Here is a 17,041-nt window from a genome sequence, read left to right as displayed (position 1 = left end):
GTTAATTTATTATGTATTGTGTACTTTTTATGCACTGCTTATGTTTTTCAGTTAGTATGTAACTTTTCTTCTTTTCTTCTTGTCCGTTTCACCCTCTTTGGGGTACGATAGATCTATCAATGGTTAGTGAGTCATGTTTTCTTGTCCTCCCAGTACTTTTTCATTCTTTCAGATCTTGCCTTCCTCTCTTCTTCAGAAATTCTGTATAGTCGTTTGGGCTTCACCCTGTCCTGAAACCTTTTTATTTTATCTTTGGTTATTTTCTTTGCAGATCCATCTACAAGCATCTCTTCTGTAATTTGGAATTCTCGTAGGTCCTTCTCAGTTTCCTTAAACCAGTTCGGCTTGGTTTTCTTATTACAGAAATAGTCGAAGATTCTTTATTTCAGAAATAGTCAAAGATTCTTTTAGTTATTCTTTTCGGATCCATTGTTAGGATGTGGCAATAGAAGTCGATTCTCCTTTTTATTATGTCGGAAATCCTTTCTGATTTCCTCTAAAGGTTTTCGTTGCTGATGTGTGGAAGTTTGTTATTATGGAATTTGAGGCCTAGAATTTTTCGTAGTATTTTCCTTTCCTTTATCTCCAACTTTCCCATTGGACCATGTGTAGTTATAGATAGTTTCTGCAGCACAAAGGGCTTCAGGCTTGACTACCGTATTATAATGTCTGATCTTGGAATTCCACGAGAGGGACTTTGTGTTATAGGTGTCTTTCATAAGCTGGAAGTCTGTTTCTATTTTGGTTCATCGAGATTCCATTGCTTTCTTCTCAAAACCATTCCAACTAATCCATTCACCAAGGTATTTGAAATCTGTGAAGATCTCTCTTTTTTGTTCCCCCACTTTCAAATATTTCTCATTCTTTTTTACTTTTATGCTCCAGATTACTCGTTATTTTGTTTTATTTTCTGAGCTTAGCTTTCATTCTTGCTTATATGTTCTCCATACATGTTATTTAGATTACTTATCCTTGATTTTAGAATAGAATAGAACATCTCCTTTATATATGTATTAAATTGTAATTCACGTGGTTAAGTGTGGGAGAGGGCCACCAGCTCTCACTTTGCAACTGCTAAAGTCAAATAAATAAATAAATAAATAAATAAATAAATAGATAGATAGATAGATAGATAGATAGTTAATTGATTAAATAATTGATTGATTAATTCCATGACGGGCAAGGGAAGAATATAGCTGGGAAGGTAACTCAATGGCAGTAGCATTGCAGAAGTTACATAGTGCAATTCTGAGCATAAACAAGGTGATAAGTCACAGGCAGGTGAAGATTTTCATACAATGTTAGGAGGCAGTATATCTACTCCTGAGCAGAGCAAGTTGAAAGGAAAGCCAAGAGAGAGATCATTTCATGTTCTTCATTGATGAGAACATGTAAACTGATGACATAGATGTTGATTCCCATAGGGAATCTGAAATATTTGTCCTGAATGAGTAAATTTATAATACCAATATAAATGGTCCGTCATTGGACATTATAAATTTTCCAGCTAACTCATTCTTGGTTGCCAGCGTTTCGCCCTCGTGTGCTAGGGTGGGCTCATCAGTTGGTACCTAGCACCAGGACAAATATTTCAGATTCCCTATGGGAATCAACATCTATGTCATCTGATGGCCAAGCAGGCATCAATTTTTGATAATGAGACAAAGTCTCTTAGTGCATTGGCACTGCCGGTGGCTCCAGTTGGCCTGCGCAGTGGCCTCCACGGTATGTACTAGCCAGCATATTGGTAGGTGTGCTAGGTACCAACTGATGAGCCCACCCTAGCACACGAGGGCGAAACGCTGGCAACCAAGAATGAGTTAGCTGGAAAATTTATAATGTCCAATGACGGACCATTTATATTGGTATTATAACATGTAAACTGTAAGGTTATGTTACAAGTAGGAGGTTATCAGCTCAACCAGAGCCTTAGATTCTATTTTCACTTCACCTTTTTGTTCTGACGTGTCATCATTCAGTTTTCATTTCTCCTATCCTATCACAACAATGTCATTTGTCTTTCATAAAGAAAAATGAATCCTGTTGCCGGCCTCTAGTCCTAGACATCCATATAGCATTTCTCTACGGAGGAAAGATAAATGCAGCACTTGTTTTGAAGTTGTCTAAAGGTAATTTTGACCTCCAAAAGGTGGTTACTTGAGGCCACTGAATGAACGAGCATGAAATAGTTCCACCGGAGATAATCACTCCTTTCCCAACACTAGCACAATTCTTCACACTCTGACTATTGAGTTCAATTGCAGATTTCAGTGCCAGTGCCCTTTATCAGAGCAAATTCTCTACACTTTGGGGAGTCGAGTCAAGTGGGATGACAGGATCTGTACTAGCTTGTAACATGGCTAGGTTTCATATTCAAAAAGCATGTGTTTGGCAATTTTACGACACCTGACACAATAGAGATTCACAGCAATGTTCCTTTCTTGAATAGTGGTCACTTTAGTCCACTGCAACGAGTGAGCAGATTAACCCCATGGCACTACTGCCGTGAAGGGTCTTGGCCTATGAAGCGAATGCCTCTCAGCCTGAAGGCCTGCAAATTGCGAGGTGTCATGTGGTCAGCACGACAGATCCTCTCAGCCGTTATTCTTGGCTTTCTAGACTGGGGCCACTATCTCACCATCAATAGCTCCTTAATTCTAATCACATAGGCTGAGTGGACCTTGAACCAGCCCTCAGATCCAGGTAAAAATCCCTGACCTGGTCGTAAATCAAATCCGGGGCCTCCGGGTAAGTGGCAGGCACGCCACCCTTACACCATGGGGCCAGCAAGTGAGCAGATTAGCTGACCATTTAAGATTTCTTCTACTCTGTATTTTTAGTCCTCCCTATCTTTTGGGCATATATCTATGAGTTTTCTATATTTGCATCTACTCTCTACGATAGCAACTTAATAAATAAGTAAATTTTAAAATATGATAGGAACATGGAAGCTTAATAGAAATTGTTATGAAATCAGTTACCCACCTTGATATAGTGGACTACCAAAGATTGCTTTGGTGATGCCAAAGGCTCCTTCAAAGGCAAATTCATAAAGATATATAGGCTGGTCACTTGTGGCAGCGTGTAATTGTACTGCCTGATGAACTCCGATCAAAAAGAGTCTGTCTGTAGACAACTGTGAACACATTTGCATTACTTGTTAGATGCTATAAACAAACAAACAAACAAACAAACTGGCTGAGCCAAAGAAAATAAGACTGAAATACCAAGTTATGTGTACACTTCCCAAAGCAGAAACTGAAGGGACACTTTGACATAAGAATCAGCATCAAAACTGATACAACTTATCTCATGCTAAGGTCCTTCCTAACATAAACTTTTTTCATCGCCATAAGACCTCTCTGTGTCGGTGCGACGTAAAGCCCGTAGCGAACGAGAACATAAACTTTCCCAACTTTCTCTTTACACATTAATCCAATTCACACATTGTAAATAAAATTGTATAGTTATGTTTAAGTTATAAAGGGCAGGGTGTATAAGTCATTCCTAAGACTCCAATTAGTGTATGGTTTCAGGTTAAAGAAATCAAACACACAAATGTAGAATCACAGTATACTTTACTGCATATCCACAGTACAGATCAATAAAATAAATCAATAAATATTTATATTTTTAGGAAAGTTACACTGTGTTAGGAAAATTATACTGCAACTTTTATGTGATAACAAAGAAAAGCCATTCAAAATTAAGAAAAAAATTTACCTAAGAAACTTAATTCAAAGTCAAGCTTTGTTTTAGATTGCTTTTTGGGTGTCTGCTTCCCAATGTACAACTGGAGTTCACAAACTTTATCAAATACAGACTGTTCACAATTAGGTGAGGACTCAAAAAGCTATTCAGAGCCTCCAATGTTTTCATAGCATCCCATTTCTTTTATAATGGGTTTTCTTTCCAAATAAAAACTTCTGCTCCCCTCATCACCTACTTCATCACTCACAACTCCCTCAACAGTTCCAGAAACCCAGCTTTCACTGATGTAATCATCAGTTTGTTCCCATGTAGCTATGACATTCTTGTCTAATTACAAAGTCATCAGACATCAGCAGTTGATTATTCTAGTCCACTCCTGATTGTTTAGTCTGATTTCTTCCTTGGCGTCTTCAATGCCTTCCATTGCTGTCATCCAGAATCCAGCCTTCCTGGAGTAGTTGAGTCGTTTCCTTTCTAACAGAGAACTATGCTTTTTGTGCAAATGTCATCCCTTAAAGCACATTGATTTTGGGTTTGTACCATCATCCGGACATCCAAGAATGTGTCCCGCAACCTCTGTCCCATAATAACATTTAAAACTGTGAATAATGCCTTGATTTAAAAGGTTGAAGTTTAATTGCAATATTCAGTGGAAGGAGTTACACTTTAACGTAGTCGAGTTTCAACAAGTCTGCGTGAGCTGAACAATTCAAAATGAAGAGGATGATTTCATTTTTCTTAGCCTTCATTTTTCTGTCCAATTTCTTCAGCAGATAGAAGTCTTTCTCTGCCCATTTTTCAGGTTGAACACATCAAATCCTGCTGCAAAGGTGCTCCAGTACACCTGAGTAGTAATGAGAATTCACAGTAATGTAAAAATGTCCCTAATCATCCAGGCGTTCATGTTGTTTTCATAGTCAATAGGAAGAATTATAACACCTGAGAACAGACCAGCAGAATTAAGAACATTTCTAAGTAAATTATTCACTCTTTTATAGTAAAGTTTTATTACTACATTGTGCTTTATTTAAAAACACTGAGTGACTTGGCCATGTGGTTAGGAGTCCACAGCTGTGAGCTTGTATTTGGGAGATAGTGGGTTCGAAACTCACTGTCGGCAGCCTTCAAGATGATTTTCCATAGTTTCTCATTTTCACACCAGTCAAATGATGGGACTGTACTGTAATTAAGGCCATGGCCACTTCCTTCCCACTCCTAGCCCTTCCCTATCCCATCGTTGCCATATGACCTATCTTTGTCCCTGTGAAGTAAAGCAACTTGTAAAAGGAAGTATATTTTAAAACAAAAATAAACAACAATAAAAATGAAAATATACAAGCTTTCAAGCATCATTGTTTATTTGTTTTATGTATGTGATTGGTTACAAACTGAAACAAATTGAAACTGACTATAAGTAAAATTATCAGAAAATTAATTTATTTATTATCCCACCTATTCAATACATGCCACGAGTTATGTGGTTGAAATTTACATAATACTATATAACCTTCTCAGGGACATGTTTCGCCCCTTCTTAAGGGCATCATCAGCCTGTACATAACCTTAAGGTCAAACGTCTGCAACCTTGTCTATCCATACATGGTTTACAATGAAAGTTCCTTTACACATTAAAGACCTCCTAAAATTAATATGCTACAGTTATACCATAAAAAGATTCCACATTACACACTATAAGTATCAGGAACTGATGGTATCTTGTACACATGAAAATTAAAAACTTATTGGTGCTGTTCAGCCTAGATTCTAAAAAAAGTCCAAAGCTAAAATAGATCCTCTTCATAATAACTTGTAGACCATTGGGATAGCAACAGTCTTGAGTAAAGAGCGTACTCTTCATTGGGTACATTTAACCCAAATATTCAATGTACCTGATCGTGATAAAATCAATGTCAAATTAATTATAAACAATAGCTGGAGGTTTAACAGTAAATTGGATAAGATTGAGTTGTTATTAAAATGTTGTAATTATAAAACTATACCATCATATGTTTTCTGTCATGTGAAGTAGTGTCAAGATTCCAAGTTGAGGCTGCTGCTTAATTTTGTGAAATTGTGTCCTTGGCATTTATGAACAGTCATATTGTGTGAATAATCTTTCTTGTTGATGCAATTATTAGCCTTAGAAAGGGATATTGTCTGTAATGAAATAAAAGAGAAATTAGAATTAGTATTTTGAAGCATGCATATTTACAAAAAACCTCGAGTATCTAATATGTCAATTGTGCAGTAACTTCCTCGTCAAGGTTGTGCTTGGTAGATCTGACTGTCCTGGCAGCTCCTGCCTGACTAACACTTCTATTCCTGGTGTTATACCTGTGCGGTAAAGGAGGAGTGGGGCAAAGAGGGGGAGAGGGGTTAGGTTGATCCTTATGTGCCTGTGCTTATACGCGTGCTTCCACACCAGACTTTTCTTTTATGGCATCAGATAGAGAACTTTCAGTAGATGTCTGGAAGAGTAAAAATAAAGTTACAAGTCAGCGAAGTCAGTTACCCTCAGAATACACCTCTATCCTTAAAGGTTATGACTGGATTCTTTATTAGAACATGCACATGTAAACCATGGTATCTGCATGTAGAGGCTTATTCAATAGTTGCACAATGACTGTGGTCTTGTTTCAGGAGATATTCAGACTGTAAAATGTAAAATGTATCTGGTGTAAGGAAAATAACTAACTAAACAAAATGGAATTTATGAACAACTTTTCATTTTAGGGGTGTACAACATGGCAATATCATGTAAATGATGGTATCTGTAGTAGATAATATGGTTTACAAGCAGGAGTAATTCGAGGTTTCATAAAAATTAAACGTACCGTAGTAGCATCTTCTAATAGCTTTCTTGCTTGTTTGACTGCTGGTATATATTCTGGATCCTTATCAGAGTCTAACACCACTTCACTTCCACTGCTATCACTATCGCGGCTGCCAAAATCTTCGATAATGTTCAGCACCTCATCAACGGCAAAAAGACTATGGTCTTCGTCACATACCATAGTGTACGTGCAGCAAGCGGTAGTTACCACAGATACAAACATTCACTGCGCTGCCATTTGTTGTCATTTTTGGGTACCGCTTGCACTAGATTGATCATTAGATCACTTACCGTACCATACAAACTCAATTTTCATCAAAATGTCACTGACAATAGTTTACACCCGATCCATTCAAATGTGTTTCCTTCCTGTAAATTGTATTTTTGTTTCGACAGCATTAAGAAGTTTACATAAAGTGGGTATTTCTTTGCAAACTTCATAAAATTGCAGAAATGTTTGGTGCACAACACTCGCATTCAATTCGTCAAGTTCTGTCTTCTTCCCACAAAGTCAACTTTTACCTGGGATACGAATCACAGTTCCATCTTCTGCAGCTTTTTCACACTGCCTAGCAGTATCTCACACTTCTCTCACAGTTTTCTGGAGAGGATTATGAGACAACTTTTCCTCTTAAAAATCTGAGGAACATTATTTATAATAACTTCCCGCTCTGAGATTGGGGCACTTAGCATGATTTCTTCGGGGATGCCTGCATTCTAAACACAATGCTATGCCATGTTGGATTCTGTAGCTTATAATTTCCTTGAAATGTTGACTAGCTATCCAATATGGAATAGCAACACTTCATCCTCAATGCAGCCGAGCTTAGTGCGAGTGGCACAATGATACGCATGTGTAGACTTCACCGCGCGCTCTGGTTCAACCTACTATGCCACACATAACAATTAGTTTGCTCGAATCCCACCAGCAAAGACTTGTCCAACAGGTAGTTCAGATCTTCATTGGCGTATAACACATCACACTACAAACCACCATAAAGACCTGTAATAGTGATTATATCCCTCCACATAGGGTAGGCGTCAAGAAAGTCATCCGGCAGTAAAAATGAGCTTAATGCACATTAGCGCCAACCCTGTGCGATTGAGAAAAGGCCATGAATAATAATAATAATAATAATAATAATAATAATAATAATAAAACTCAAAAACAAATAATTTCAGGGTGTATGTTTCTCAGTGTTTATATAGAACAGGCAGAAAAGGAAATCAAAGAGGAATTTGGGAAGGAAATCACAATCTAGGGAGAGGAAATCAAAACCCTGAGTTTTGCAGAAGATCTGGAGAAATTGCTTAATGGTATGGACAGAGTCTTAATTAAGGAGTACAAGATGAAAATAAGTAAGTCCAAAACAAAAGTAATGGAGTACAGTCGAAGCAAGTCAGGTGATGGAGATAATACTAGATTAGGAAATTAAGTCTTAAAGGAAGTAGATGAATATTGTTACTTGGGTAGTAAAATAACTAATGATGGCAGAAGTAAGGAGGACATAAAATGCAGACTAACACAAGCAAGAAAGGCCTTTCTTAAGAAAAGAAATTTTGCTTACTTCGAACATTGATATAAGAATTTGATGTTTCTGAAGATTTTTGTCTGGAGCGTGGCATTGTATGGTAATGAAACATGGACAATAACTAGCTCAGAAAAAAAGAGAATAGAAGCTTTTGATATGTGGTGTTACAGAAGAATGCTGAAGGTGAGATGGATAGATCAAATCACGAATAAAGAGATACTGAATTGAATTGGTGAAATTTGACGAGAAGAAGAGATAAGAATTATAGGACACATCTTAAGACAACCAGGACTTGTTCAGTTGATTTTTGAAGGAAATGTAGGTGGTAAGAATGGTAGGGATAGACCAAAGTATGAATATGACAAGCAGATTAGAGCAGATGTAGGATGCAGCAGTTACGTAGACATGAAAAAGGTTAGCACAGGATAGGGTGGCACGGAGAGCTGTATCAAACCTATCTATGGACTGACTACTCCAACAACAATGTTTGTAGGATATATTTCCTTCTTTTTGTGTGAGGAACCTACACCCCCCTCCCCGGTCCTGTTTCTCCAAGTATTTCTGATATATCCTGTGTTTATACAGAGCATCTTTTTTTCTCCATTCTAACACAATTTGGAGCAAAAATCAAGGTAACTTGAATCTGTACATAATATAAATGGAGACGTTTTAAGAGTAGCATCTATTGTAAAGACAATTACTCCTATAAATGCTTAAATACGTTGTAGTTTGGACTGATGACTTGCTGTGCTACTCCAGTGTTAGAGGTCACCACTTAATACCACAAGGTAAATGAACAAGTACCACGTGGCTTCATAATTAATTATAAAGACACTAAAACATTCAGAACTAACATGAAGAATATGGCCTTATTGGCCTGGAAAGGATTAATGAGCTGAAAAGCAATTACGAACTTTTTATAATGTGCTTAAGTTGACATCATGGGATCACACTTTTCTCCTTACGCTAATGAAAGGAGTGGCCAAAGTAATGACTTGGGTTATGAGTCATTAATAATATATTTTAATTACGTTTTCTCCCTTTCACTTGACTAGTGCTGAGCCCTTATGCCTGCACGCTCATTGTTGTATATAACCAGTAATTGGTGCCAGTTCGTAGAGTCACGGAATCTGTGAATTGTATGATTAAGTTAGTGGCAAGCCAAGAAGAGAAGAGAGAGCTGCGTATAAAAGAGGGACAGACCATAAATACGAAAATACCGCTCATAAACCTGTCCCTACCCATCATGAAATGTTGTATGGCTTTTAGTGCCGGGATATCCCAGGACGGGTTTGACCGCCAGGTGCAGGTCTTTCTGTTTGATACCCGTAGGCAACCTGCACGTCGTGATGGGGATGAAATGATGATGAAGGCAACACATACACCCATCCCTTATGCCATTGGAATTAACCAATTAAGGTTAAAATCCCCGTCCCGGCCGGGAATTGAACCCAGGACCCTCTGAACCGAAGACCAGTACGCTGACCGTTCAGCAATGAGTCGGACCCTACCCATCATAAACCATGGCTATCTAAGTGTACGGATGAAAGAGAGTATTGCTTGCCCGGCAAAACAATACGTCGCAGGAGACAAAGCCTGGACCGATTAGGTATGCTTGATAAAAGGGTGAGCAAAAATATAAGATTTGTAAAGAACTCAAGAAGAGTGTCATAAAAAGTAAACAAACCTTGAGAGAAGGCCGAGGGTTCAAAAAATCTTTCAAGCCTAAAGGACAAAAACGAGAACAAAAGGGCAGATCGAGGCCAGACCCGGTCAACTGATGCCAGCAGGGAATCATACTTGGAGACCAAACCACCCGACACAAAAATGAAGCCAGGACCAATGAGGGATAGCGCGGGAAGAAGTATTCAAATGTGATTGGAAGAGAACCCGGGAGGTGAATCTGATAATTTAACGTAGGAGGAGCAACAGAAGTGATAAAAGTGCTAACTTGGAGCATGGAGGAGGATTACCATTTGTTTTATCTGCCCATTAGTAACTTTTACCAGTCTGTTAGCAGTCGAGTACTACATTCGATCTCCAGCAGAGATATAACTATACATATCTCACTTCCTCAGACATAGGGCGCACGCTAACTGAGATGCTGTATGTGAATGCAGAGACATATGGAACTAGCAGGTGAATTGACCTTAGCCAGATGTAACATATAATCATAACGTAGCCATAAATTTTTTATAGCTAACCAAATAGCGAACGAGCACAAATTTGCCTATAAATATTACCTGGCTATGAATCAGTCAGCAGTGAGCAAGATTTAGCATAGCTGGTTCCAGTACCAGCAGCTTGAGAGAGGATTCGAGAGTATGGAATGAGATGTCAGGACCAGGCCCATGGAGAAGGAGTCTCTGGAACTTTACCCAACTTTGAGGATGAACGAGTAAAACAGCATGGAGCCATCCATCCTGAGATAAAGTGTTACCTATTATAGAAACTGGTAGGAAAGAGGAAACTGAAACATTATGTACAAGCATTAACACAAACTGCGGTGAGGTGCTAGATGTTAAAATTCTCAAGTTGCAAAATCCGAGTCTAGTCATTTACAATGTACCCTCACAGATTGACATTACAAATGCTGAAGGAATAATAACAGAACAAAACTCGGAATTGGGTTTAAAGGAAAGTTTCATAAAACCTAAATTTGTCTATCGGAACAAGAAGAACATAAAGAATATGGTAGTGGAATAAATTCGGAAGTCCAAAAACAACTACTTCAAACCAAACTCAAAATGGGCTGGTCAATATGTAAAATAGAAGACTACATTGCTGCAGTTCGCTGTTTCAAATGTTCCAAATATAATCACCGACATCAAGAATGTCAAGCAGAAGAAGATGCTTGTCCTCTCTGCACAGGGAAACATAGACTGAAGGAATGCAAAGCATCCAAAGAAGAATTTAAATGCATAAATTGCATAACTTTCAATAGGTATAACAAAAATGAGAAAATCTGTGAAAATCACTCTTCATTAGACAAAGGCTGCCCTAGTTTAGTTGCTGTTCTTCGAAAATACAGACAAAACACAGACTACTTAAATGACTCAAGTAGGAAACAATGCATTAGGAAGAGTTAAATCAGTAATGATACAAACACCTATCAAATGTCTACAAAATTAAACATGCAACATTCAAGAGCAGCAACACTAAATCTTATTCACTTGGTAACAGAACAACATGTAGATATAGCATTTTTACAAGAACCTTGTGTAATTCAAAACAGACTGGTGGAAATACCCACTCACTGTAAAACATATTCAGCTGGAGGAGGGAAGAGGAGAGCGCCGATTGTGGTCTTCACCAAAACAATAAACGCTATCATGATAAATCAACTGTCAGACGAAGACGTAGTGGTTCTTGAAATAACTTGTGGTCACACATGCTTTTTGGTTGTAAATATGTACTTCGATATAGAAAGAGACATAGAATTGGATTTGTTTTCTGGATTTTGCAAGAGGAAAGAACATAATGTTTTCAATTGACAGTAACTCTAGATCTAAAATATGGCATGATGTTATGACAAATAAATGAGGAAGAATTCTAGAAGAATTTCTCTTAGGAAATTAGCTCTTTGTTGTGAATGAGGGAGGGCTACCAACCTTCAAAAATAGTAGAGGATTCAGCTACATAGATTTGATGGTGAGCAGCAAAGAGCTGGCCTCCATGATAACAGGTTGGGAGTGTAGTAACAAGGAAAGTTGCTCAGATCACAGGATAATTAAATTCAATCTTGGTGTATCGAGCCCTAAGGAAGAAGAATTGCAGTTCCACAGAATGAGGTACATAATAAAGGAGAATGACTTAGAAAATCTTGTGGTCAACCTCTTTGCAACAGCAAGAGAACAGTATGGCACCAAAATAAAGTACATAAAAGAAATGGATGAACAACTGCGTAAAGTTATAATAGATGAAATGAACTTTGAAACTGCAATGCTTAAATTTCAAAACATGATAACTGCAGCCTGTTCTAAATTATTCAAAACTCGTCAAGCTACAACGAAAATAACACAGGATGGTTCCTTGGTGGGTACCTCAGCTCACCATATTGAGGAAAAAATTAAACACTTTAAGAAGAAGGTATCAGAGGACCATAGAAAACGAACCCTTGCGACAACAAAGGAAATTAATATATGAAGCTGTTGAAAGAGAGTATCAAATAGCGATAATGAAAGAGAAAATGCAATCATGGAAAATATACTGTAATATAACCACCACAGTAAACCCATGGAATGCAGTGTACAAATTAGCTTCAGGGAAAATTAGGAACAACTGTACAATCTCAACCTTAAGAAAGCGAGACGGTACATACACAACTAATTTAGTCGACACAACGAACTATACAGGACCTAGATCACAATAAAGCACCCAGAGAAGACGGAATAACATGTGACATACTAAAATTTACCTTCGAGCTATTACCATCATACATAACAGCGCTCTTCAATTGATGTCTTAAAACTGGATGTTTTCCAAGAGTATGGAAGAGGGCCATCACTGTACCCATAATCAAACCTGGAAAAGAAAACAGTGATGATGTTTCTAAATATCGACCAATAAGTCTATTGAACGTAGTCGTCAAAGTGCTAGAAAAGCTCCTCGTAAATTGCATAATGCACCACATTAGCTCTAGAGACCTACCAAATAGAAACCAGTATGGTTTCATGCCACAAACTGGAACAGTCGATGCACTGATGGCAGTCAAGCAGTTTGTTGAAGGTGGACTCATAAACAAAAAGAACGTCGCAATGATCAGTTTGGACGTGAAAGAGGCCTTTGATGTGGCCTGGTTGCCTGGGATCTTGAACGCACTGAAAGGATTCAACTGCCCTAGAAACCTCTACAAACTCACACAAAGCTATCTCAGTGAGAGAAGATACACTCTGAAAGCCGACTCGAGCGTCATAGAAAGAAGCATCAGTAAAGGATGTTCACAGGGTTCATGCTGCGGACCGGGATATTGGAACATCCAGTATGACTCACTTTTAAATCTGTACTACAAGGACTGCACGAAGGTGATTGCATTTGCAGATGATGTGCTCATCCTAGTCAAAAGAAAGAGCAAACTGGAGATAGAAAATAATGCAAACATAGAACTAAGTAAAATATCGACTTGGGCTAGACAAAACAAAGTGGAGTTTAATGAGCAGAAATCTCAAACAATAATAATAACATGCAAGAGATCCGGCGTAAGGCAGAATTTGTAAATATATTTAAAGAATGAGGCATTGAAAGAAGTAAACTGCATAAAATATCTTGGAGTCATTATAGACAACAGATTTAAGTTCGACCAGCACATAGAATATGTAACTGATAAGTGCTAGAAACTTATTCATGGTCTCTCAAAGTCTGCCAAAATGAATTGGGGACTTCACCCTGATGTTACGAAGATTATTTATAAAGGAGCTATTCTACCGATCCTGTCTTACGGAATACCATTATGGATACAATCCACAACCAAGTCGTATAATGCAATGAAATTAAGAAGAGTGCAACGACTAATAAACATTAAAATAGCTAAGGCCTACCGTACAACATCACATGAGGCACTATGTATCATAACCGGATTAACTCCCATCGTGATTGAACTTGGAGAAATTGCCAGGCACTATGACATAACAAAATGGACTGGAGAAATGGTAGTGGGAAAAGAGACTCTGAAACTTGATTCCAGGATGTGTTATAAACAATGGTCTCACGCGGCTCAAACGGTTAAAATACAGGACAAAATGGTTGACAAATGCTACCCATTCCAAATCTATGCAGATGGAAGCAAAAGCGAGGCTGAAGTTGGATATGGAATAATTCTGTACAGTCACTATGAACCTCCTCAACAATACAAATTCAAATTACACAATACCTGTTCAAATAAACAAGCAGCACAATACTCAATATTGAAGGCACTGGAGAAATTACAAGACATCAACCACGAAAATAGAGCAGCAATTATTTACACTGATAGTAAAAAAAAGCCTGGACCTACTCAAAAACAATGGAAAAAGCAACAGTCTCGTAGAAGAGATCAGGGGGAAGATGAGAGACCTACAACTACAAAACTGGGAAATACACTTCTCATGGGTTAAGGCTCATGTCGGCACAGAAGGCAACAAAACTGCTGATCAATTGGCGAAACAAGCAGCCAGCAGGACAGACCTAGAAGTTACTTTCGATAAAATACCAGTAAAAAAAGGTATTGCGTGATATTTCCCAAGTGTTAAAGCGAGACTTGACTCAAAAATTATCTTAAGCGACAATATGACGGTTATGATGACAGGGCATGGAAAAATAGGGACCTATCTGCATGGATTTAAAATCCAAGAGCATGCGACGTGTCGGTGTGGCGAAGAAACCCAAAGTGTGGACCACATCCTATATTAGTGTGAATTATTAAAACACGAAAGTATAAAACTAAAGACAAATGTAATCAACTCAGGAGGCCACTGGCCTACAAGCAAGGATGAACTTATAGGTAAATACTTAAAGTTCTTTAAACTGTTCGTGAAGTGTATCAATTTTGATTACCTTACATAGGGCATAGTTATGTCAAGAAAGAGCCCTTTCATTGAAAAAAAAATATATATATGTATCTGTAACATGATGTTTCTAAGCTAGACACATTAAATCAAACATGTAGGTATAGGTAACATAATTAATAGAAAATGTGATCACGACTACAAAAGAATACTAACGCATGTAGTATTACTTAAATTGTAATGGAGGATGCAGTTAATGAATATGTTAATAAAAAAATTAAAAAATAATTTTAAAAAGTGTCACCTGAGATGAGTAGCTTTTTAAATTCCTAAGAACGTAATACTTTATGTAGTTAATTAGAGGGTTTTTTTTTGTACACAGTACTCATAATTAAATAATTTCTTTGATCAATTCTTAGTGATGAGGCAACCACCATATTTATTTAACTAGAGATACTGATAATGTGGTCCATGAATCATAAGTTTGAGTGGTGTTTTTAAAATCAGGAAAGATCACAATATGAAGATAAAGTTGGAATTCAAGAAGACAAATTGGGGCAAATATTCATTTATAGGAAGGGGAGTTAGGGATTGGAATAACTTACCAAGGGAAATGTTCAATAATTTTCCAATTTCTTTGCGATCGTAAGAAAAGGCTAGAAAAACAACAGTTAGGGAATCTGCCACCTAGGCGACTGCCCTAAATGGAGATCAGTATTGATTGATTGATTGATTGATTGATTGATTGATTGATTTTCATCCCCATTTCATTTTATTTGTGAGAAACAGTAAAGTCATGTAATTTGAAGTGATTGTATATAAGAGAATGTTAATATTCGTATTAATCAGTAAACGTAAAGGACCGAGGCAAATGCAAAGTAAGCATATCAGCCTCTAGGATCATGTCAGGTCTAACGCATTTGAGTAGTTGCATGTGCAGTGTTATGAATATAAGCATGGATGTGAAAGCCATTCAGTGAGTGTGATTTTGAATGAAATTGTTGCCATTTTCAGTTATTGGTGTTTAGAGACTCACCGTTGAAAATTTTGTGTGTTCAAATTGGAACAAGGGTCAGTGTGCATTTCGATTAGATGTCAATCTCAGGCTTAATTTGAAATCAGTTTAAAGCAGTAGATCATGGTTAAGTAATTGCTGGATGCAGAGAGGAATCATCGAACGAAGTCAATCAGTTAGGTTGAAATAGGTCTTGTGACAGAATCATTTTTATGTTACTAGAGATTCGACTTATATTTTCTATTATTATATCTCACTCCTGCCTCATCCCACCCCCACTAAGGGTGCCGAATATGAACTTTAAAAAATCCGGAGTGTCACTATACATCTCAGCGACCCCGAAAACTATGGATTCGATACTATTTCAGATTATTTGTATATCTCACTCTCCCCTCATCCCTCCCACTAAGGGTGCTGAATATGGACATTAAAATATCCGGACTGTCACTATTTATCTCAGCGACACTGAATACTATGGATTCATTACTATTTCCTATTATTTTTATATCTCACTCTCTCCTCGCCCCCCACCCCAAACAGTGATGAACTTTCAAAAATTCCGGAGTGTCACTATTCATCTCAGCGACCCCGAAACTATGGATTGGGCTTCTATTTTCTATTATTAATATTTTTATATCTCACTCCCCGTTGCCCAATTCCGCTAAGGGTGCTGAATATGGACTTTAAAAAATCCCGAGTGCCACTATTCATCTCAGCGACCCCGAAAACTATGGATTCAACACTATTTTCGATCATTTTTATATATCATTCTCCCCTCGTCCCCACCACCCCAAAGGGTGGACTTCAACAAATTCTGGAGTGTCACTATTCATCTCAGTCACCCTGAAAATGATGGATTCGACTCTATTTTCTATTATTATTATTATTATTATTATTATTATTATTATTATTATTATTATTATTATTATTATTATTATTATGAAACAAAAATTTAGTTATTGCATTTCTTGATTTTCAAAAGGCGTATGATAGTATACATCGTGAATCACTGTTGAATGTCCTTCAGAAATTTGGTCTACATTCACAACTTATTAGCCTGATTGGTATGACTCTTAAGAATACTCAATCTAAAGTTAGATTCAGAAATGAGTTATCTAAATCATTTGCAATTACAACAGGCCTCCACCAGGGAGATGGACTTTCGCCATTATTGTTCAATTGTGTATTGGAAAAGGTCATGCGAGAGTAGACTAAGGTACGTCCTCCAAAAGTCAAAATTGGAAAAAATATCAAACTAAATTGCTTGGCATTCGCGGATGATCTTGCGATACTGGCAAATGGTTTTGAAGAGGCTAAAGTTCAATTGGAAGAACTTGCAAATGTAGCAAAAAAAGTTGGATTGCAAATTTTGTATGATAAAACAAAAATAATGCCTAAGTTACTTTCAGAACTTTAAATTCAGAGCTATTATTAAATAATAATAAACGAATTGAAATTGTAAGTACAT

General features: G+C 37.4%; 1 protein-coding gene across 2 annotated transcripts in view; it reads right to left on the bottom strand.

Moving 5' to 3' along the window:
• Positions 1 to 17,041, bottom strand: part of LOC136877312 (juvenile hormone esterase) — a 138,229-nt gene that overhangs the window by 13,727 nt on the left and 107,461 nt on the right. For both annotated transcript variants that reach the window (XM_068228502.1, XM_068228503.1), the window contains exon 7: positions 2,986 to 3,136. In XM_068228502.1, coding sequence (XP_068084603.1) covers positions 2,986 to 3,136 — 151 coding nt within the window. The remainder of the gene's footprint in view (positions 1 to 2,985; positions 3,137 to 17,041) is intronic.

The sequence above is a fragment of the Anabrus simplex genome, chromosome 7 (genome assembly GCF_040414725.1).
Source record: "Anabrus simplex isolate iqAnaSimp1 chromosome 7, ASM4041472v1, whole genome shotgun sequence".
NCBI classification, from domain to species: domain Eukaryota; kingdom Metazoa; phylum Arthropoda; class Insecta; order Orthoptera; family Tettigoniidae; genus Anabrus; species Anabrus simplex.
The sequence above is the reverse complement of the archived record's forward strand: the minus strand, read 5'-3'. Positions and strand labels throughout refer to the sequence as shown.